Raw genomic sequence first — 24,836 nt, 5'->3', positions numbered from 1 at the left:
CATTGCCAAATGGAAGAAAGGAGAAAAATCTTGAAAGCTAAAGCTACCTGGGGATTATAACAGATTGCTAGAAAAGCACAGTGTATAAACAATATTTATTAGTTTCCATCTTACAGGATTTTTTTTCAAAAGGCAACTACTGCAATTTGTCTACCTTATGAAGGGATGACTCAGGAAATGAAAAATGCTCTACAATATTCAATTCACTATTTAATAAGAAAAAGACACAAACTCCCATCTTTGAAATCTCAAAGCATATTTTTCCCTTTTCCTAAAGGTGTTTTTTTTAAAAAAAACATTTCCAGGAAAAATATCAGTCCAATTTTTTCACCATGATATAGAACTACAATTCCACATGGAACTACTTTTCTTGGGTCCCTTAAATATTATAATAAAACAAGAGTACTGGCATGGCTGATTGTATTAATGAAGCCTTAGTCCAAATCCTTGCATAACTTTAATCAACAATTACTTGTAAAAATTCTTTGGGAAAAATACATAAGTTCAATTCCAAGAACATTAGTACCAGGAGGACAACAGATGATGGGAAGGAGCCTTTATTCACCATCAAAAGTATCTAGTGAAGTACCACTACATCTGGTAGTCTGGTATTCTTCAAAAATCAAAATAATTTAGAAATGGGGGGGGGGGGGAGAGACAAAGGAAGATTACTCTTAAACATTTTTATTAGTGACTTAGAAGGTGAGATAGTGGGATGGTTGCTACATCTGTTGATATCACAAGATGCATTTATTTAATTTATAATTTCAACTTTGATGGTCTCTTCTACTTTTAAGGTAGTGTGGATAGAATATATACTATTTATATATTAGAGGCTGAAACAATAAAGGTAGTCCTTAATTTGTGACCACAATTGAAACCAGAATTTCTGTTGCTAAACAAGGGGATTGTTAAATTAGCCATGCCTATGGTTTTGGGCTTTTTTGCCAAAGTTGTTAAGCAAATCACTGCAGTTGTTAAGTGAATCATGAATTTGGCTTCTCCTATTGACTTTTGTCAGAAGCTGGTTGGGAAGAATGCAAATGGTGATCTGATGCCACAACTGCTGTAAATACACGCCAATTGCCAAGGATCTGAATTTTGATCACATGGCCAGGGCGATGTTGTGACACTCATAAATGAGAGGACTGGTCATAAGTCATTTTTTTCATTGCTGTTGTAACTTCAGACTGTCTCTAAACAAATGGGTATAAGTTGAGAACTACCTGTATTTTAAAATTATATTGATAAATTAGGAAAAATGATTTCAAAAGTAGTATCACATTTCTCAACTGTCTCCCGCTCTGGTGGCTTTACAGACTAAAAACAGAAAGAAAACAATGCAAAGCATAAAACATAACTAGAGGGAAACCACTGAAAGATACAACCTAACTTCATTGCATCTATCAAAAAGGGACCTGCCCAATCATTCTACCCAGGTTTTCAAAGGCAGGCTAGGGTGAGGCATGCAGATCTCCAGAAGGATGCTTTTCCAAAGGGCTATGGCAAAGAAAGCCTCCTTTCTGGGTCCCTTTAACTGACGGCTGAGCCTGCTGAGTGAATAGAACTGCCAGTTACAACAGAGAGCATGGGGTCTCTCAAGTACCTAGGCTTTATGTCATTGTAGGCCTCTACAGGTGATAACCAGCATCTTGCATTTTATATAGAAATCTGTAGGGCTCACACAGCAGGCATAGGGGCACTGCATTCTGGAAGAGCTGTAGTATCTTGGTGACTTCCAAGGACAGCCAGATGAACATCCATTGTAGTAGCCCAATCATGAGGCATGAATGACTATGAGGAGGGCCTCTTGGTCTAGGAAAGGGTTCAACCTGAGCCTATGCAAGGGCCTTCCCTGACCACAGCTACCACTTGTGTCTCAGGCAGAAGCTGAGCATCCAGAAAGACTCCCCCAAGTTGCACACAGATCTGCAGCACAGGGGTTCTTAAACACCATAGTGCTGTAAACCCCCAAAATCAATGCGTTTGTATCAGCCTCTAATGTAATCATTTTGGTATCTCCAGATATCTGGATTGCTGTTAAATCTTGTTGCTCCTCTGCTTAGACAAGTGAACAGACAGCTTTTCCAGGCAGAGCAGGAGGGAGTACCTGTGCATATACAAGTCACTGGGCTTATGTAGGGGAAGCTTCTCAGAACTTACTCAAGGTTTTGTTCTCTGATGCATTTGTAGCAAAGTGAGAGCAAGTTCTGATAGTGGTCCAGCTTTGGATATACAAGTCTCGTGTGCACATCGCAACTAGATCACTGTGAGGTTTGTCCAGGAAGAGTGAAAATGCAGTCTAGCAGCATCAAGGTACGTGTAGTATGTGCAAGCCAAATATATAGATCCAAAGTTCGATGACTATAGGAAATAAGTTTTTAATACTGCCTGAATGACAATTCCTTGCTATTTATTCCAAAGGAAGCTTTACAGTATAACAATTTTAGCATCTAAACTCTACAGCCAACCAGTATTGAGGAATATTCAACAAGACTAACTGAATAATTTACATTACCCAATACCCATTGCTAGATTTTCCTTACCAAAGAAGAGCACATCTGCTTAGGTATAAAAGTGGAAGTATTAATGAAACCTGGTTGAGTTATGGCTGCTGTGAAAAGGCAAATGAAATTTGGTAAGGTCATTAGAAAAGGAACAGAAAAACCTGCCTATACTTGTACAAATTGCTTATTGGGATTTTGTAAATCCTATGAAAGAGGCCCACTGAAATTCATGGAATACATCTTTTCCTAGCTCCTGTTCCTTTGCTGGCTGTGCCTGCACATAAGACTGGGGAAAGATGTGACTGTTTTAAGGGCTTGACAAAAGGTGCTTCATGTTTTCTAAATAATTTCCTTCAAAGAACAGTCCTATTGCTAAGCCCACTTCAAAGTTACAAAGCGTATTTGTAACATTTCCATTTTCATGGGTTCTGTAATGCCATTTATACTGTTGTCTTTCTCTCTTCCTTCTTTTTTATTATAACTTTCATTTTCCCCAGCTTTCATTCTTCTGCCTAGCAAACTTTCTATTTCATTCGATATATTTAACATACTTTTCTTCCTTTAAAGATGCTAACTTACCTCTATTCCTCATATATAAAATTGTTTATATAAGTAAAATGCATATATGTTTATATATGATTTCTATTGTTTTATTTACTCTTTTTTATTTATTTCTTATTTTATTTTAATTCCATTTATATCCCGCCCTTCTCCGAAGACTCAGGGCGGCTTACAAGCTTAGCAGTAGCCTTCATTCTATGTATATGCCTGCTTATTAGGGCTTTCACACACACCCCAAGCGGCATTATTACAAAGTCAGCTTATTGCCCCCAACAATCTGGGTCCTCATTTTACCTACCTGGGAAGGATGGAAGGCTGAGTCAACCTTGAGCCTGGTGGGATGCGAACCTGCACTAATTGCAGGCAGCTGGTGTTACTTAAGGAGGCATCAGCCCACTGCTCCACCAAGGCTTTTTTTATGACATTTATTTTTTCACTTCCTCCATGTAATGCCCTATTTTCAGGGTCTCAGCTGGATATTTTAAGCACTGTGATAATGAGCTCTAATACATATAAATGATAATTTTTAAACTGACCACCAGAATCAACCGAAAGAATTAATAAATGCCATTTTCTATATCCAAAAAGAAGGGTACTAAAAGGGTGGGTATCTTTATTTTCATAGACATGAAGCTTTTTGGGCTGGAATCTTCTAAGTGTAAGATTTTGGCAGGCTTCGACACTGTCACTGTGCATCCATTAAAGAATCCTGCTGTTCCTTGATTTGCTGCTTTGCTAACCTTGTGGCCAATGCAGAACAGTGAGACTGCCCCGGGAAGCAGGATAGGTTATGCGGATGCAGACTATCAAAGAGTAAGAAAAAGGAAAGCAACTATCCAGCTTCATGGTCTCTCTGCATTACAGATATGGGTAACTGGCAAGCTAAACTTACCGGAGATAAGTTTGGCTCGTTACTACAGAATAAAGTACAATACAATATACCCAAATGCTGCATTAGCAGGTGCCTTGGGATCCAAAGAATAAAGCTGATGAAAGCAGAAGATTCTGTAATATGGATTTGCCCTTCACAAGAACTGTAGAAGGAGCCACTATTCCATGGTAATGAGCCTGGAGATTTTCAAGAAGAGGAAGTGGAGATATAGGTATTCCTGGACTTACAATCACAGTTGGTACCAGAATTTCCATTGCTAAGGAAGGCAGTTGTTAAGTGAATTGATTTTATGACTTTTTTGCTACAGTTATTAAATCACTGCAATTGTTAAGTGAATCATGCAGTCATTAACTGAACCCACTGACTTTTTTTCAGGACTGTAAGATTAAGAAGAGTGAGAGTTTCCTTTCCTTGTTCGAATTGACTATAACGCTTGGAATATAAGGGCTCTGATATGAGAGCTAAACTCTGAAACATGTAATTTCTTTTGAAACTTGATGCCCTTGTGATGCCCTTTCTAGCCCACCATCAGCGCACTGGTGACGACAGAGAAGAATAAAAAAAATGGATCTATGATGCAAAAGAGAGCTTTTCAGGTTGGGGCTTTGCAAAGTGAATTTATTGCTTTGTAAACAGCATAATTTCATTCAATGGTTGCATAGTGATAGAGTAGAGAATGCTACCTGTGAAATGATAGAAAGCACTTTCATGTCAGTCAGAAAAGATGCATCAAGAAGATGGCAGGTTACATGGAGCCCTGGTTTGTTTTTTCACAGTCTCAAATCAAGTGCAGAGATATAATGGTCACTGGACCGACCATGCAGGGGGTAATAATAAGAACAGCTGAAGGGAAAAAGGTTAAGAGTAACAAAACTCTCTGAGGATCATCTACCCTTGTGAGATAGTTGTAGACAAAGGGAGGGATACAGCCACTTTTGGGAAGTGACCTCGAGGAAATATTAGTACTTCTTGTAGACAGTTGAATAGTTTGGACTAAAGAAGCCAATTTTTAAATTGGATTTTGGAAAAAAAAGGTAGTGAAAACACTGACCATGAACTCAAAAAACAAACCATTGTAGGCAGCACAGAACTTGTCCTGGTAGATGCTCAACCTTCTTCTTTTCTTAATGATCCACTGAGCCCTCTTACTTAGCAGGAATTTTTAGTCTTCTGCAGTTTATTTACAGGGACCATATTTCAGTACTGTTGCCTATCAGAAACTTGTAAAACAGTTGGAACTGTAGATGTGATACCCTGTGATACCTTTTGATCTGCAATGATCTGTGGTTTTATGGTATGGTGTGGTAGTATCTGATCCAACTGACACTTTTAATACCCAGTAAGCAAACTAAACCTTTAAACTGAAAGAAGAGGATATGACATGTAGACACCCTATCTATTTATTCACAGTGGCAGCATTGTTTTCAAATATTCAGAACTGCCAGCCTTTCTCTGAATATATAGTACACTGAATTAAAAAGGTCTTACATTTACACGTAAGAGTGGTTTTAAACTGGGCAAACAGCTTGTAAGTTGGAATTAGGTAAATCCTAAGGTATTTTTTAGCATATGGGCAAGTATTTCGTTTAGTTCTTTATCTACGGTAATAATAGAATAACGCCCTTTGCTTCTTTCTTATTTCCATAATTATACTGCTAATTAAAAGAGAATGGGGTTTAGGCTACCTGAGAGTAAGGCAGGAGTGTGTTTCTGTGTGTGTGTGTGTGTGTGCGTGAGTGAGTGAGTAAATGAGAGAAAAAGAGAATGAAAATCTGATTTTTGAAACATTTCTGGGCTCAGAATCCTTTAATGCAAACTGTATTTCAGGAAAGAGATGCAAATCTTCTAATAAAATGTAAGATGGATCTTACAATCCTGAAGCTTGCTTGCCCTTTGTTTGTTACCATTACCACTGTGGGAAGTGGGAGGAGAGCTTAATCTGTTCATGATCTGTGGATGTTTCAAAGCTAAAGTCTCTTCTTATTGAGATGGAAGCTTCATTTGGTGACAATGGGAGGTCTTGTTTAATGAAATCGCAGATAAATGTTCATTGGAACAGTAAGCATCCAATAAACTATAAACAGATGGGATGGAATTGCAATAGTCCTTGACTTACAACCATTCATTTCGTGACCATTCAAAGTTACAATGCCACTGAAAAAAAGTGTTTTTCACAATTATATTGCAGCACCCCCATGGTCATGTTATTAAAATTCGGATGCCTGGCAACTGGTTCACATTTATGACAATTGCAGTGTACCGAAGTCACGTGATCAGCTTTTGCGACCTTTTGACAAGCAAAGTCAATGGGGAAGTCAGATTCACTTTGTAACCCTGTTACTAACTTCACCACTGCAGTGATTCACATGAGAACTGTGGGAAGAAAGATCATAAAATGGGGCAAAACTCACTACACAAATGTCTCACTTAGCAGCAGAAATTTTGAGCTCAATTGTGCTTGTACGTCGAGGACTACCTGTATAGTGTCTTCCTATGCATTGTGGCATTGATACTTAGTTTGGTGAGGAATAACTAAAACTTGGTGTAGCATAGGTAGTCCTTGTCTTACAACCATTCATTTAGTGACCATTGAAAGTTACAACAGCACTGAAAAAAGTGACTTATGACCAGCTTTCACACTGACGACTGTTGCAGAATCCCCATGGTCACATGATTTACATTTGGATGCTTGGCAACTGGCTTATTAGAATATTTGTTGATGTAATGTGCATTACTTTACTCTTACTGCCGTTGAACAAAATAGCTAGAAAGAGCAGCTTTGCTTTGTAGAAAATAGTGAACCTAAGAACAGACTTAAGAATACTAGATCAAGCCAAGGTCCAGCATTTTGTTTCATTATGGCCAGACACCCTTTGCGCTTTTAAGCAGATGGAGACACTATCCCATTCCTGCCACTATTTATTGCAAGTGATATCTGGAGACATGCTGGCTTCAGCTTTGAGCAAATTGCCCTTGCAAAACCTTTCCTCCATCCGTTTATCCAGTCCACTTTTAAAGCCATCCAAGTTAGTAGCTGTCACAAGGTCTTCTGACAACAATTCCATAGGTTACTTGTGTGCTGTGTGAAGAAGTGCTTTCCTTTATTCTAAATCTGTTTCCAGCTAGTTTCACGGACTGATGTTTCTCCTACGGCGTTTTAAAAATGGAAGATAGATTCTTCCCTGTTCTCCATGCCATCCACAATTTTATACATTTTAATCCTGTCTCTCTTCAGTTACAATTTTTCCGAATTAGAGCACTCCAAGTATTCTGGATTTTGCTTGTAGATTAGGTTTTCAACCTTCCTGATAATTCTGCTTCTCATCGTCTGCATTTTCCCCAACTTTATATATTTTTTTTAAATGAACAGCTGCACATAGTGTTCTAGATATGGACATACTATACCCTGTTATATGGAAGTTACAATGGGAGTTTTATTTTCAATAATTTTTATATTTAAACCGAATTTGTCTTTTCTAAAACTGCTGAAAACTGAGATTTTCAAGATTTTTTGGGGGGAGGGAGGGTTTAGTTACAGACAGTTCAGAGACATGTGTGTGTATGTGTGCGCGTACACACACACACAAACACAGGCTCTATAATTTGAAAGTACTATTTATGCAATGAATTACCTTAAAGTTCATGCTGTCTAAAAACCTTTGCCTGGCATAACAAAGCTAAAATAACTATTAGTAGAGATTCAATGGGACTCAACTAGCTTTTACTTACACGTTTAAGGATAATTTTATCTTATGCTGGAGATGTAAAATAGACTAGAAAATGAGTCACAGAAGTGTTTGGGGAAGTGGATTAATTGCCACTGCCACTTATGAGTTAAAAATTAAATAAATAAATAAATAAATAAATAAAAAGCATTATACAAATAACCTACAGAAAATTCACTTTTTATATTTTGCAACATTTCATATTATATGTAGTCCTTGTTTAGCAACTGCCTCATTAAGTGACTGTTTACAATTATGGCAGTGATGAAAAAGGAACTTTGTGACCAGTCCCCAAATTTAGAACCCTTGGAGGTCTATGAAGCAAAGGAAAGCTGAAGGAAGATAATAAGTACAGTCATAATTTCACTTAGTGATCACTTTATTTAATGATCCAGTTGCTGGTCCCAGTTATGGTCACTAAAAGAGGACTGTTTGTGCGACCATTGTTAGAAGACCATCTAAACTGTGTGAGTTTGTACTCATTTTATACTAGCTTTCTGCCTCAAAGTCTGTCTCATTATGAATTAAAAGCAATGAAAGATATACAGGGTGTATCAATAGTCAGGCTTCCAAGCCAATCAGAATATTACTTTTTCCCCCCAGAGAAATGTTATAGTATTTAGAAGTGTTCAAAGGTCATGTGTCAAATGACTAAAGAAGTATTTACAAGAAAACGGCAACCAATTCAAACATTTAATGTAATGTATACAATAAATTGCCTGATTTTTTTTTAGTACACCCTGTATATTAGGGGCTGCTTTTCAATCTTTTGGGCTCATGGATACATGTGGACCATGGGGAATTATTCTGGCTACAATTCACAAAATAGTTACCACAATGTTTTATTTATTTTAGCAATACAGCTTTTTTTTAAAGGCTAGGTACTGGTTCCAGATGAATATGTACTTCTAGGAGTTTGTGATGAGATTGTTGGAAGGAACATTTCTCTCCTACTCAGCTATTATAAACTGCTTTGCCTCCTCTGTGTTCCGGAGGAGGAGGAGGAGGATACAGAGAGTAGACAAAGCAAGACCATTTTCCTTACTGACTCAGTTGCGGCCCCTAGGTCAGGCATTTTGGGGTCAAGTTTAAAAATATAGGGTGTTTGTGTGTGTGTGTGTGTGTGTGTGTGTGTGTGTGTATGCTTGAGGCTAGGTCAGGGGTAGGCAACCTCAGCTCTTTTATGACTCATGGACTTCAACTCCCAGAATTCCTGACATAGCTGACTCAGGAATTCTGGGAGTTGAAGTCCATGAGTCATAAAAGAGCCGAGGTTGCCTACCCCTGGGCTAGGTGCTGTACCCACTGAGCAGTTTTTCCAGGCAACCTTCTCAATGCCTTATTGCTAATGGCTAAGTGAAGAATATTCTTGCTTTTTCCTCAGGCATCCCATCTCCACTGGGCACTATTTTTGGGCAAGCAGGGTAGGTTTCATCCCTTCAGCCACCAGCCTTCTCTGATGAGGCCTGGACTCCCAGCATTGCTGAATATATACAAAACCTTTCCTCACTTTCCTTTCCCAACTTCATCAATAAACCTAACATCGTACTTGATGAAAACTTTCTCTTTTCTTCCTGCCTCCTCTTTATGGGACAAGTTGCCACTTTTTCCTTCCCCACCATCCGATCACAGCTGTTACTCTTTATCTTTTTATTCCAACCCTCTTTTTTTTGACACACACAAGCCTTCCTGTTGCAACCTCCTAACTCTTGTCTTTTTGGTAAAGTGCTCTGTTTACCTCACAGCAGTCTTCTTTAACTTTGCTTTTCAAAAGGAGTTGAAAAGGCTGTGTTCAGAGATCATTTTTTCAGCCCCAGGAGCAAATATCCTAGTTATGCCCTCAAATTAGTAGTTACAAGTTGGTACTGAGACAATTCTCGTGTTCCTATGGATGTTCATTGGGGTGCACGACATTTTACAGCTTATATATTCTGAAGAATCATAGAAATGCTGTGTTTTTAAAAGGCATGATTCTGTCTGTATACTCAATTTAAAAATGGAAGGCTATTCCAAGCACAGATTGAGATTCCAGACTAGGCAACAACTGCTCAAGACCATTTCCTTTAGATTGTGGAGGAGTATGGGAGATAAAACTGACTATTACCTTTTTATTTCCTCCAGTCTGCTTTTTAACCCATAGATGCACAGAGGGAAACTTTGATTGACAACATACCTTGGGTTTGAAGGCAATTAACTTCAGAACCATCTCAACGGTGAAAAGGCCAGTGAACAGCATGTTGAGGATGTTCATTGCTTGTTTGAAGAGGATGCTTTGACCATAGTGCTGAAAATAAATCCCCAACAATTAATTATTTCAATTTGCATTGTGAAGTGGATTGTTTTCTCCTTTTATCAGTTCTCTCTTCCCTCTTCTACTCCACTTTTTTTCCTACAGATTTCTTTATAATTTAATGAATTAACCTTTAAAAATGTATTTCATTTCAAAACCAGCTGTGATATGGAGAACATAGTTTTCTAATACAATATCATGGGTTATCCAATTGAAATATAATAATGTGACTTTAATCTATATCTAATTTTAAAAGGCCATGTCCTCAGAGTGGGCAGTGCTTGACTTACAATTGGCTGCTTTAGTGACCATTCAAAGTTATGGCGGATCTAAAAATGTGTCTGTAGTTGCAACAGTTAGGCTTCCTTCACAGCCATGTGTCCAAACTTTGGGCACTCAGCAACGGTTATGGCCATTTGCAGCGTGTTGTGGTCACATGACTATATTTCATGATGGTTTTACTTCTGGTTTTTAGCAAAATACATGCATAGCAAACTATTAGTTTGCTTAATAGCTATAGCATTCACTTTATGACTGTTGGGTTTGCTTAATGACTGCCACAAAAAACAAAACCAGGTTGGTTATGTGACCAACCCATTTTATGACCATCACAAGATATGACTGTAATGGACAGGCTCCATTACATCATATATAAAGGACTACCTGTGTTACACTTGTGACCTGTACTCAAAAGTTATGACTGCTGCTTCCCCCATCACATGATTGCTTTTCAGGCATTTGGCAACCAGCTCGCATTTACCATTGGTTGTCACATTCTGTGGTCATGTTATTGCAATTTGTAACTTTTTTTGCTGTTGTTTTCTGACTGAAAAATGGCCCAAAATGGCCACTGGATATACTGGATTCATTTAACAACCATGTGATTCTATTAATGACCCCATGATTTGCTTACAACATAGCGACTCACTTTACAATTATTGTAAAAAAATGTGAGTATGTGTGTGTAAGTATGTATACACAATTTAAATAAAAAAATTAACATCTTATTGTTTCCGTATGTTGCACTTAGGAAATACACTTGCTTTAAAAAAAGGTATGCAGTTGATACAATTTAATCTGCTTTTGTAGAATGAGACAAATTCATACTTTCAGCTAATTTTAGTTTTCTCACAGTAGAAAATTCTTCTTGGTTTTAATAATGTACTTCTTTTCCCTTGATAATTAAAGAAACTACAGGAACTGTGCAATTTCTAGATCATGAATATTGCTATGAATTCAATATTAGCTATGATATTGTAAGACTTTCTTGGGCTATGTACTGCACTGAACTCTATTCCAGAAAAGTGTTTCAGAATGCATGGGATAAAGACATTGCACTTGACTTCAGCTATTTAAAGCAAACAATGCATTTCCTGAAATGACATGGCAGCCACAGTAATTAGCCAGGTGAAGATACATTTGTTTTAAATTATTTAAATTATTTCTGAAGCTCTGCACAGTCCTGGTATTTTCTAACTTCTCACTTACCTGCATGGCCAGGCAGATGGTGTTCAGCAAGATGAGGACGAACATCAGGTATTCAAAATAGGTGGAGTTCACCACATACCATACTTTATATTGGTACTGGTTTTGGGGGATATATCTTCGCAGGGGCCGGGCCTTCAGAGCATATTCTACGCATTGACGCTATTAAGAGAAAGCAGTAGGTTAGATGATCCATCTGTAACAAGAAAAATAAATTCTACGAGTATATGATTGTTTAGCTTGGTCAGAAATATTTATTATAAAAATTCTTGCTTTAGGAAAAATCATTTTCTAATGGTAAATCTTGTAAGTCTTAATGACCAACACATTGTTTTGGGCCCAAAATTTTGTCTAGCATAGACCATTTTGTGAGAAACAGCTGGTAGAGCAATTATACCTCATGAAAGTTCATGTAATTTTGAGAATTCCATCCAGTATGATCTTTGATGACTGGAAATTCTAGAAGTTGCAGTCTTAAAATCTTATTAAATCTAATAAACTTGTATATTGCAATATTGTAATTATTTACTTTGGAATAAACCACTGATCTCAGTAGTACTGGTCTGTTAGCGTGTATCAAAATATGACATGAAGACTCCAAAATATATCATTGCAACAGGAACACAGACTTGATAGCTTTATTTCATGATGTAGTTTACATTATTATACAAGCAATGCCACAATGAACATATAACAGGAGAGGAGCTTCCATTGTGATGCTTGTTTTTTCTTGACTAGCCCTGTATCTTTCTTTTATTTTTTGATGAAGATAATGAAATATTCTAATAGTGCATGGGTGGGTAATGTTTATCAACAGGCCTACCACCCTCACCTTACACTGTAATAATAAATATTTAGTTGGATATTTGAATTGTATCTTGCAGGATTTTAACAGCCACATCATGGAATTACCTGGTTCTTGTCAAGCTCACAGTTCTTATATTCCTGTTCTCCTTGCTCTTGAAACGTGACAATGACGAAACCAACGAAGATGTTCATCATGAAGAAAGCAATTATGATGATATAAATAATGAAGAAAATTGAGATCTCCACCCGGTGGTTATAGATGGGCCCCACATCTTCCATATGGGAATCGATAGATCGATACAGCAAGCTGGAAACAAAGGGGTGAGGGAAAGGAAATAGACAGTAAATACTTTTGGATAACCTAATTGGCAGGCTTCTTTAGAGATCCTTTCTGAGCATACTGTAGAACTCAGCTGAAAGCACAAAACAGCCTTCTGAATGTGCCATTTGAAAGTTTCCAGATTTCCAGATATTCAGTCTTGTGACTATGTCAGAAATGGGACAGTAAAATGAAATAAAACATTATTTTCTAAAGAACTATTGAAACAGGTAGTGAGTTAGCACGTTAACAAACTGAAATACTGACTGACGAGTCAAGTTTAACATGTCCATTTAAACGCTGAAAAAGGCAACTTATTTTGGATCCATAAAATATGAAGAAATATTGCCTTATATACTCACTCTGGCCAGCCTTCAAAGGTTGAAACAGTGAAAAGGGCCATCATAGCGGTGAGGACATTGTCAAAATCAAATTTGCTATTCTCCCAGTTTCGGGACTGAATCATTGGTTGAGACACCACTCCATCCTTGTAAGTGATAAAATTACCCCTATGAGGAGAAGGAAAGTAAGGAGAATTGGGGGAAATAAACACAAAAGAAAATTCCCTGACAGCAGTTGACATGGAAGAGAGGACAGACAATCATGAACTCACTTGCATTCTGCTTCTGTTTGTTTGGAGCTATCACTGCAGCTGTACAGTTTGCCCTGGAGAAGCATGAAAGAGAATAATTAATTATAGAGCAGAATACAGAGTTATGCTTTCATTACTGCCTTATGAAGAAAAAAATGTGCTTTGTTCTCTCTTCATCTATTGTTGTTTAAAGTTTTATCAGCTTGAATTATATTGCCAGGCTTACTGCATTTTGTATGGATCTTGGCTTATAAGATTTCATTCAAGGCCACACACGGACAACACAGTTAAGAGTCAAACTGGGATAGAAATAAGTATTTTATTGGACTTCCAGTTTTGCATTGTGGTGGAATGGACGCAGGAAGACAGGGCTCATCCTTACGCGCCCAATTTCGCCCTATCCAAAAAAGGGCCTAAAGTTGCCCCAAAGAGGCGATGAAGAGGAGGGTATCTCGCTGATCACAGAGAGATGGCGGTCTTTTCGTTTGATCTGAGAAAACCCTCCAAACCAGCAGGGGAAAGACTGGCTACATCCTGTGGCCAGCCATTAGCTGCTGACAACCGAAGAACAAAAGCACCAATTAGCACATCGTAAACAGCATGTTTGGAACTGGGTAAGAATATAGAGGGCAATAGAAGAAGGGGACGACAGAGAATGAGGTGGCTGGATGGAGTCACTGAAGCAGTAGGCATGAGCTTAAATGGACTCCAGAAGATGGTAGAGGACAGGAAAGCCTGGAGGAACATTGTCCATAGGGTCGCGATGGGTCGGACACGACTTCGCAAATAACAACAACAACATAGAATATAGATCCTTTCTTTACTATTTTACAACTGAATTTACTGGGAAAGGCTCCCATGAAGCTAAAAACCTCCGAATGTGAACAGAAGCGGTGTTTTAATTTTAAGGGGGACAGAAATATACAATACTGAAGTGAAAGTAACATAAAGCTACAGTTTTGATAAATTTGAGAATTGAGATAATTGTTAAGATTTTCTCTTTGGAAAAAACAAAACAAAACATTGAGGTGAGAAAGAAATCAATCCTTTCTCTTAAGAGTGGAAAATGAACTTTGAATGACATCTAGCGGTGGATTTGTGTACAGCACTATAACTTGCTTCCTGGCTGCTTGGTGACTCCTAGCTTAGGAGAACAGCTGGCAACAAAGGAAAAGATTTTGGCATACTTATCACCCTAACCTTCTTGGACTATAAACACCTACTGAGCTTGGACTTTTAATCTCAAGAGCTAGTGGGAGAGAAGGAAAATTTGACTTTGGACTATGCCTGGCTGAAAGAGACTTTTGAGCTGTTTTCAGGGAGGTTGAACATTTTGAACATTGTGTTTTACAACCTTGCCTGATTGACAATTTTTGGATGCCTGAGACAACGGATCACTATAAAATATTGTATTTTGGAATGTATTGGATTATAAAGGCTACGTATAAAGACCAGAAAGCTAGAGGAAACTTTGTTTTACTCTTACTGAGACTGGTGATATTAGAGGATCTCCAGGAAAGATGCCTCAAGAAAAAACAAACATCTTTCAGAAGGAAATATACTCTATGCTACAACTAATTCACCAAACAATTGTTGCATACAAAGTGGACATAAAAAGAAACCACAATGAGACTAAAAATAATTTAGATAATATAAATGAGCAAATCTCCAACTGAAATCTATGACTAGAAAGTTCCCAGACAATGACTACAAAGTATGAACAAATAAACCAGAGATAAGAAGATGAAACAGAGGAAATGGATCTAGAGATGGAAGAGATGAAAGAAGGGAAATATAAACTACCATACACAAATAAAATACTGCAAGACTTACCCATAACAATGAAAATGCAAAAGACCCTTTACCCTTTAAATCTGCAAGATGCACCTGATGACAAGGAAGATGATTTTGGGGAATGGAACATAGAGCTGTCAGGGAAAATGTTACAATTTGGGAGACAAAAGATAAGGGGAAAAATTGAGGGAGAAGGTGGGAGTTGCTTAAGAAACATAAATGGATGGAATTCTCCCCCCCCCAAAAAAAATACCCTACCTAAATTGTTTGCCTTATGCCAAGCAATTTTCATAAAAATAAAAAGAGAATTCCTGGGGGATTTAATTGCTTTGGCTTGGAAAGATACTTGGCAAAGAAAGAAAGCGAGAGTTAGATTTAAATAATAGAAGATTTGACTTATTAGAGGGGGCATCATATGTTTAAATACTTGTTTCAATATGTTTAAAAGAACGGATGACCTTTAGATATAATTAGTCATTTATAATGAAAAATATGATTTAGAATTAAAATAGCATTTTTATTTTTCTTCTTTGGATATGGGAAATATGAAAATAAAAGAAAGATTGGTATGAATAAAATGTTTAGCTATATAAATGTAATTAATATTGAGAAAATCATAACTGACAAAGATACTTTTAATATTGATGGGAAATCAAACCTTAACAAGAGCACGAAAAACAGGATATTGATTTATGAATTGATATTATGTTATTTGTATAAGATTAGTAAAATATGATGAAGATGTTTATATCTAATTTTGTATACATCAATAGTACCAAGAATTGTAATTGTGTAATGAGGGGAAAATGAAAAAATATGGAGAAGAAAGGAGGATCAGGGAACAAATATTGGATTGTGCAGTACTGAATGGATTTATATTGAAGAAGTGAGTGTTAAATATGTGAACACAGACAACATGTTGTTTACTAAGCTCTAAAGATTGTAATTCTTAAAAATTAATAAAACTTAAAAAAAGGAATAAGTATTTTATCATACAATTACTTCTAAAAAGTTATTTTTAATGTTTAAGTATATGATTTTAACAGAAGTCTGAATCAAAGAAAGATTAGTCATCAACAAAATAGGTTTCCAGCCATTTTCCAAATTATTTCAAATGTGCAAATCCACCAAAATGTCAACCTGATTTGACATGTGCGTTATATAAATATACTGAAGATTCTCCCTTTATCCAAATGGGTATGAAGTCTAAGATAGTTGTGATTTGAAGGAGCTGATGTGATCCTCAAAAAGAACAAGATTAAAAGCTTAAATAGCAAGACAGTGTTTGCAATGATAAAAGGGTACGAAAAGATGCAGATACTTTAATGGTTTTTACGTAAATTAAATTTAGCTAAATTTTCTTTGCATTTTCTTATTTTATATGCTTAATTTCTTTGGCCTATAAATCCCAACTCTGCCTGGGAAGGTGAGAAATGGTGATCACATGACCCCAGAACAGTGCAGCTACCTTAAATACATGCCAGCTGCCAAGTGTGAAAACTTTTTACAGTGCCATTGTAACTTTGACTGATCACTAAATGAATGGTTGCAAGTCAAGGACTACCTGTAATTATGATTATAGTAAGGATAAAAATCAAAAATTGCACCCTAAGGAACAATATCATTGTCTTAGTATAAAATGGTATATTTGTATTAGAACAGAGAAGTCATAGAAATTCTCTATGTGTTTGGTGTGCTCTGAAAACTGGAGTACACTGTAACACTATACAATATTATTATATTAATTGTTATTCATATAATGAAATAAAGAATTCTTAATTTAAGATCTTATGAAGCAAATTGAAATGTTCTAGATTTTCATGCTTCACATGTATCGTTATTGCTGATACTGCAATAGTAGTTTTCAGATAGAAAATACACTGAAGGCAGCTCATTGCTAGTAAAAGCTTCCACTTTTTGCAAACCCATATTACAGTTACTTTCAATAACAGCCACAATATTAATACCTGCCCTGTGTGTACACCTGATTAACTATGTAGGTTGATGAGATCCATATGGTGGACTCTCCAGCTTCTGGAATTATCCCTAGCTTCAGGAAATGTTCATTCATGTGTGCACTGAATGCACTGTGAGAACAGCTGGGCTGATTCTGCTCATCTTTACTATTCAACAAAATTCAGAGAAGGTTCCCACATCCCATCCAGTTGCAAACATAAAATCTTTCCTTAAATTATTAGCAAGGGTGACACAAAGCCCCAAATCACATACAAGTAGTATTTGGGACTACTCTTGCAGAGAACTACATTGACATGGAACATACTAGTTCAAAGGTTGAACACCATTAGTTACTCCCTTAGTGTATATTATGAACTAAAGTGCTCAATAGCTCTCTCAAATTAAGCAAGTCAGTTACTTTAATGTTTTGTGATGATCGTTCTAGAAAATGTAGAGCCCCAGGCAGTTTTTCTTTTCTTTTTCTCCCAAATGCTTCCAAACATTTCTATTGGATTGTCATTTTTTTCAACTTTCAATGAAAAAGCGAGGAACAAGTCCTGTAACACTTACCTTGAACAACTGAACTCCAATGCAGGCAAACATGAACTGCAACAAGGTGGTCACGATCACAATATTCCCTATGGTTCGTATAGCTACAAATACACACTGAACCACATGCTGCAAATAAAAATCAGAAATAAAAACAAGTTGAATTTTTCACTTTCGAGTTGTTTTAAGTACTAATATTCTTGTCACTTAGGCATCTTATACCTCTGTGCAGTACCACTTAGCAGGTACAAATCCACAGGCTATTTAGACTGTGATTTTTCACAACAGACTGTTCACTTTCTAAAAACTTTATCAGCTTTTTACCATTTGTATCCACAGTGAAAAGGCTAAACAACAGAATCTCCTAAAGCAGTGATTTTTTGGGGAAGAGGATCTATAACTTAAATGGGTATGTTGCCTTTGTTTAGATAACAAATGGCCACCCTTAAGCTGCACTGGAGCCCATAACGATTTTTGAATGGGACAGTATTAGAGAAAATCTGTAGCATCATGTAGCATACCCAGGCGTATGCTAAACTTTGCTCAGAAATGCCTTTCACATTGTAAACCATCCAGAGTCACTTAGGTGAGATGGGTGGTGTAGAAATTTGATAAATAAATACAAATACAAATCACTGTAACACAGAGACATTTCCTGTCCTAGAGCTCTGCCCAGTCCAATATTACTACAGGAAAAAAAAGACAGGATCTTTTGCCATAAAAATGAATGACAAATCATTTATATGTAGCAAGATAAATAGAATTGTACACTTGTGGGGACTATTACCTTGAAGACAAAAAAAAATCACTCACTGTTAACAAGGAATCCTGCCTATCCGAACAAAACAGATAGATTGAATCACTGCCTTTATACTCCTTGCCTAGCACTGGAAAAGACCCCAAACTGATTCATTCAGAAAAGTAACATAAAGTGAGAGAACGTTTGATTTTTCAAGGACTGGTAACAGTTTTCTACCTTTAAACCCTTCGCTCTGTTGATTGCCCGCAGCGGTCTGAGGACTCTCAAAACACGTAATATCTTTACTACATTGATTGCGCTGGACCTAGAGAAGAACATGGAAGATCAGGATGTATTATCATTCTAGGAGTTATCTATGAGCTGAAAATTATGTAGTGAAATAGATATGATTGAGCACAGAAAGCGAATTTTTTACTGTTTACCAGTTCATATGCTTTCAAATAAAATGTTCAAGGTATATGAAAGAAGATTTGTAAAAGATTCATATATCTTTCCCTGGAACGTTTCTACTGAATTGCTTTCGGTTCGGGTCTGGATGGGGAGGAACAGACTTCAACTCAACCCCGACAAGACCGAGTGGCTTTGCATACCTTCATCCCGGGTCCATTCGGATATTCCATCTCTTTCTATGGGGGGTGAATTATTACCCCCCGTAGATAGGGCTCGCAACTTGGGAGTCCTCCTAGATTCGCGGCTTACCTTGGAAGATCACATGGTGGCCGTGACTAGGGGGGCTTTCGCCCAGGTTCGCCTGGTGCGCCAGTTGCGGCCCTATCTAAGCCGGGATGATTTATGCACGGTCACTCACGCGCTCGTGACCTCTCGTCTAGACTACTGCAACGCTCTCTACATGGGGCTTCCCTTGAGGACCACCCGGAGGCTCCAGCTGGTACAGAATGCAGCCGCGAGAGTTGTGTTGGGAGTCTCCCGATACTCCCATGTGACACCTCTGCTCCGTGAGCTGCATTGGTTGCCAGTTGTCTTCCGGGTGAGATTCAAGGTGCTAGTAATGGTGTTTAAAGCCCTCCATGGCATGGGGCCGGAGTACCTCAGGGAACATCTGCTGCCGGCATCAAGCTCCCTGCGCCCTGTGCGTTCCCACAGAGAGGGCCTCCTCAGGGTGCCACCGGTCAGAGAATGCCGTCTCGTGGCCCCCAGGGGGAGATCCTTCTCTGTGGGCGCCCCGGAGCTATGGAACCAGTTACCGGTTGAGCTCCGGACGGCGCCCGATCTGCGCTCCTTTCGCCGCGATCTGAAAACATACTTGTTCGAGCAAGCCGGCCTGGCATGAGGGGGATTGGTGGGGTTTTTTATCATTTTTATTGGGGTTTTTACTATGTATTAATTGTATTTTAATCGGGCATGCATTTAATTATCTTTTAATTTTTGTACATTTCTGTGTTTTATTCTTGCCCTGTACACCGCCCTGAGTCCTCAGGGAGAAGGGCGGTATAGAAATATTAATAAATTAAAATTAAATTAAATTAAAACTAATATAAAGCTGGCAATATGTACTGGCATCTTTAAATCAGTTAAAAGTATATTTAATTTTTTCATAGGAAAATGTTGCACTTATTTAGAATGTCTTCAACTTAGTCATTTATATATAGTTTTATTGTAATACCTTATTAATAAAAAAGGTTTATTGGTCTGGCAGCAGAGATTTTATTCTTTTTACCACTGCATGCCCCTTAGGTTTTGAGGTTTTGTTTTAAAAGTATGTATATTATTCTAAATATATACATGATTTCTGTTCACAGAGTCTTTCTACTGCATTCTTTTATAGCTGAGATGCTGCATACTAAGATGCTAAAGGGGAGGGAGCTGTTAGGGACAGGTGTATTAAGCTGTATAAAAATATCACATTGACCAAGAGGGAAGAATGACAAGTCAATCTGCCAAATGAACAGCAGATATAATACAAACAGGGTGCCACGCAGTAATCATCACGAGGCACTTTAAGATAAGGACTCTCAGAAGCATTTCACCAAATTGCTAATTCAGAAGAGGTCAGTTCTCCAGTAATTTATTCTCTGAAAGACTTTTTCAACCTACAACTTGGCTCTGTTAAACACAAACCCCAGCACAGACGGAACCCCATCCTTCCTGCCCCGTGGCAAAGAAGCTCCAAACAACTGGATGAGGTAGACTAATGGGCTGAAGAATCTTGCTTTGGGAGCTGTGTATTCTTTGAAGGAGGCTGAACTCTTTTTTCTTTCTATTTACTACAGCAGCCTGACACGTTTTCAGACTGTGGGAACTTGAAAAAAGGCTGTACTAGCTTAACGAATAAGATTAGTTATGAGTCATTACTGAAGTTGATTTCACTATAAGCCATACATTCTGCTCTTAATTAGGAATCCAAGTTTCACAATTTGCTTATATTCTTTTTATCTTCACTGTCCAGACTTTCATACCCATTCTGCCTCCGTGGCAAAACATGTGACATCATCTTTTCCCTTTTTTTTAGCTCCCTAATGTTTGCCTGGCACACTGCTGACCAAATAATTCGCTTCTCTCAACATTATGATCAAGTAATACCCTCTTAAAATCCCCACGCTGACTTATTCTAGCTTCCAAAGTTTTCCATAACCTAGTCTTGCATTTCTTATCCTACCACACCAACTTCCTGATATTGTCCTGCTCATAAACAATTGCCAGCTTTATATCAATCTCAGCCATGCAAAATTCTCCTATTTCAAACTACTCGGTGCTTTTGCACCGCTGCTGTGTGTGCTTGGTGTGGATTTGTTCTATAGAACATCTGTACAACACTGCTTCTGTTTTCTTCAAATCTATTCTCAAAACCTATGATGCTTTAGGTCCCTCCTCCTAATTCTTTTATTGCGACCAAGGCTTCAACCTAAGTCAAATGCGTAATAATGAAACAAAGTTCTTTGTTCCTTTTGCTTCTGCTGCCATTATCTCCTCTTTTGTTTCTTCTATAATGTTATAATATACTAAAACTTAGTACACCTTGGCTCCTTGGATTATGTCAGGTGCCGTAATCACTTGACTCTTGCGTATCTTCAGAATATAATTTTTTCTTATGATAGCTTACAAACCAATTTAAAATCCAGTATCGGTCTGAACTAAAACAGCATCTTGTGGCTTCTTCATTATTCTTCATGCAAATATACAAAGACCCAATTATTTTGAAATGAGAATGAAAATCAGACATGTAAAAATAGTTACATGGGAGACTCAGAAATTAAAAACCAGGCCTTAGAAACCTACCTTCTTACTTTTAACTCTTTACAAAAGTTTGTACAAAGAGACAGGACTATGCAGGAAGGAGGCAAACTGACTAAACAAACAGTTCCTAGTTGAAGGTAGTTCAGCATGAGCAAAGGATGATCTTACACACAGAGAAATGCACACACAGACACACAAAGAAGAAAAACAATAGATACAATTTGCAGGAAGAACCTCCATGTAGCTTGTGCCACAATTGTACCTGCTTTCTACTGATCCATCTCTCTTCCTTACTATCCATATATCCTACGATAGTTGGAAAGATACGATAGCTTACTCACTGGATCCCGAAGGAGATGAGAGAAACGCTAACCACTAGCAGGTCCAGGATGTTGAAGTAGTTCCTGCAGAAGGAGCCTTTGTGAAGGAAAGCCCCATAAGCAGTCATCTATAGGCAATTAAGATTTTACTGTTAGAAAATGTGAAAGATTTTCACAGGAAGCAGAAGGAGGGTAGAGGAGAAAATCTCTATACATTTTAGCACAAAGCTTCACATGAAGAAGGCAAAGAGGAGTAGATGTGTTTTTCAGAGAAGGATATGCTAGAAAAACTTGCTAGTAGCATCTGGTCCAACTAAGGCATGGCTGCTTGCAGCTTACTATTGCCTTTGGAATACACTTTTCTTTTTGTTAGCTTTCAATGTGACAATCATTCTAGAATTTTGTAAAATGTACTTTTCCATATGATTATTATTTAAATGGAAACTTTTTTTTTCATAAATCTCCTTTAATGAAAATTTATCTAATGATCTCAATAGCTTCCTACTGAGTGCTACCAGATCCAGATTTAAATTTTTAGAAGAGTCATCACCCTGCTTAATCTCTCAGACTGAATTGAGGATTATATCTCTGCTGCTTTCTTACTAGCAGGCATGGGTTTTATCAATACAGTTCAGTTTGCTGTTATATTGGTTCTACAAAATGAAGGATCTAGTTGTCTGTGCAAGAAGAACCCCAAGTGTGATTTTTATTATCAGTGATAATGTACATATGTCTAAATCAATTTTTGCAATCACTTATAAAACCTGAATGTAATATTAACTAGATCATAGCAGTTTCTGCATGAATTATGTTTACCAGCAACACACTCTTCCAAGAAAAGAAAAACTTTCTGTAATTCAAAATCTTAGGTCAGTTTTTAATGGCTTAGAATCTCAAGGAATGCCTTCTCCATATGAACTTTCAAGGACACTTCAACAGTTTTTGTGAACTGAGGCTGTTAGTGGCTTTGGGGCTTTGTGAAATGTATTCCCCAGACATACACACTTGGCACGTACTGTATGTTGCTGCTTTTTTGAACATCAGGCTAAAATATTCCTTTTCCCAGGCATTTTATAATTTTTAGTACCTTTGAACTTAAGTGCACGCATCATGTTGGGATATCTTTCTCTGTTTCATATTTTTCCTGTGCCACAATAATAACTTACTCGACTGTTTTGTCTGTTTGCTTTGCATTTAGTTAACAGACCAAGACAATACAAATGTTAATCCTGTGATTTGATTTTGAAATGTTTAAAAAATAATTAGCTGGGGCCAATCTGATTAAGTTTCTTTTGGCTGATAAAACTAGCTACTTCAAGGAAAGCATTATCTGCACATGGAATTTTAGCATGACTCCGTAAAAGTTTCAGACCTGAAAAACTTACAATAAGTATAATTATTTTATTTATTTATTAAATTTAAAATACTGATTGGAATATGAGGAACAAACAACCATAGTTGCATTTTCAATTCTTGCAGCCAACCCAGAATAAAGGTAAAGGTAAAGGTTTCCCCGCACATGTGTGCTAGTCGTTTCCGACTCTAGGGGCCGGTGCTCATCTCCGTTTCAAAGCCGAAGAGCCAGCGCTTGTCCAAGGACGTCTCCGTGGTCATGTGGCCAGCATGACTAGACGCCAAAGGCGCACGGAATGCTGCTACCTTCCCACCGTAGTGGTCCCTATTTTTCTACTTGCATTTTTACGTGCTTTTGAACCACTAGGTTGGCAGAAGCTGGGACGAGTAACAGGCGCTCACTCTGTTACGCGGCACTCGGGATTCGACCCGCCAAACTGCCGACCTTCTGATCGACAAGCTCAGCGTCCTAACCCACTGAGCCACTGCGTCCCTTCAACCCAGAATACACTGCATAAAAACTTATAATTTTCTATGAGTCTTTATATGCTAAAGAGAATGGGACGTTATATATCATTCAAATCAAACAGTATTAGAAAACAGTATCTTCTGTTGGAAAGAATTCAGAAAGAGTGTAAAAGCACTGCTCTTTAAGTTGAAATCGGTAGAAAACAATATAATTAATTGTGGAAGGAAGGGCATTTGCTGCAACAATTGGCCAAAGTGTCTGTTAGGACCACTGTTTTAAAGCAGAGTTTCTCAACCATGGCAACCTTAGGTTGTGTGAACTCCAAACAGCTCAGCTTGCATTTTCTAAAGTTATTTGTGACACAGTAAAACATTAAGGCTACAGCTTTTGAATCAGAGCAACAGAACCACTGGATAAAAAAAATCCACATAAATCTGAGCGGTAGAAACTAACATTTAATATTCTCTATATCACTGAAAGATAAATAAGTCAATCACAACTAGGGAATGGAGGGTCTGAAAGGCACTGTATATTTTTGTACAATACGTTTTGACATGAACATGCACGTGCGATGGACGAGAACAGGATGCCAAAAGAGTATTAAATGCTAGGCATAAATTAGTAGAAAAAGTAAAAACTATCATATTTTATGCTATGCAGAAATATATGTTTAGAGATCATGGGGATTTACTTTCTAGATATAGTGCCTAATTATTTACTGAATTGAATAAAGTGATATAGTAAGCCCAGAAGTAATTCTATAAAGACTTACTTAGTTATATTTTTCCTAAGATTACTTTTTAACAGGATGGCAGAAACAAAGGCCCCCAAACTCAGACAACAGCTTGGTTGCTACATATTTTCAGATTCCCCTAAGTCAAAATCAAATCAAAATCAAACAAAACATACTAAGCATTAATGTTGTGTGTACAGCTCATTCTATAAAGTAAACAAGGCAAAGAGAGCCTGGATGCATTCTCAATTACTATTACACATATTAAAAGGTATTAATAGCTTCAGGTTGTGTCCAATCCTTTACCCAAGAAATCTGAAGCAACTCTAGTTTCAGACGGGAAGAGAAAGATGGAAAGAGACTTATTTTGCAAAGATTTTCTCTGTTTATAGGACATTTAAAAAAACCATCAAACACAAATTTTACCAGCTCTGATTGAACATTTCATGATTAATCAGATTAGTTTTTTTTCAGATAGGATATTGTATAGTCAGGCCATTTATTTTCTTGTATTTAACTAAAAGGAAAC

At 37.5% G+C, this 24,836-nt stretch overlaps 1 protein-coding gene across 1 annotated transcript in view; it reads right to left on the bottom strand.

Annotated features, from left to right (window-relative positions):
- The window catches only part of CACNA1C (calcium voltage-gated channel subunit alpha1 C), a gene marked incomplete at both ends in the record, with an annotated part of 522,454 nt that overhangs the window by 65,863 nt on the left and 431,755 nt on the right, over positions 1–24,836 (bottom strand). The window contains 8 exons of the mRNA XM_083366796.1: positions 9,859–9,969; positions 11,464–11,622; positions 12,373–12,574; positions 12,949–13,095; positions 13,200–13,252; positions 17,499–17,606; positions 18,454–18,541; positions 21,774–21,880. Coding sequence (XP_083222922.1) covers positions 9,859–9,969; positions 11,464–11,622; positions 12,373–12,574; positions 12,949–13,095; positions 13,200–13,252; positions 17,499–17,606; positions 18,454–18,541; positions 21,774–21,880 — 975 coding nt within the window. The remainder of the gene's footprint in view (positions 1–9,858; positions 9,970–11,463; positions 11,623–12,372; positions 12,575–12,948; positions 13,096–13,199; positions 13,253–17,498; positions 17,607–18,453; positions 18,542–21,773; positions 21,881–24,836) is intronic.

Source organism: Vipera ursinii, assembly GCF_947247035.1.
Source record: "Vipera ursinii genome assembly, chromosome: 6".
Lineage (NCBI taxonomy): Eukaryota > Metazoa > Chordata > Lepidosauria > Squamata > Viperidae > Vipera > Vipera ursinii.
The sequence above is the reverse complement of the archived record's forward strand: the minus strand, read 5'-3'. Positions and strand labels throughout refer to the sequence as shown.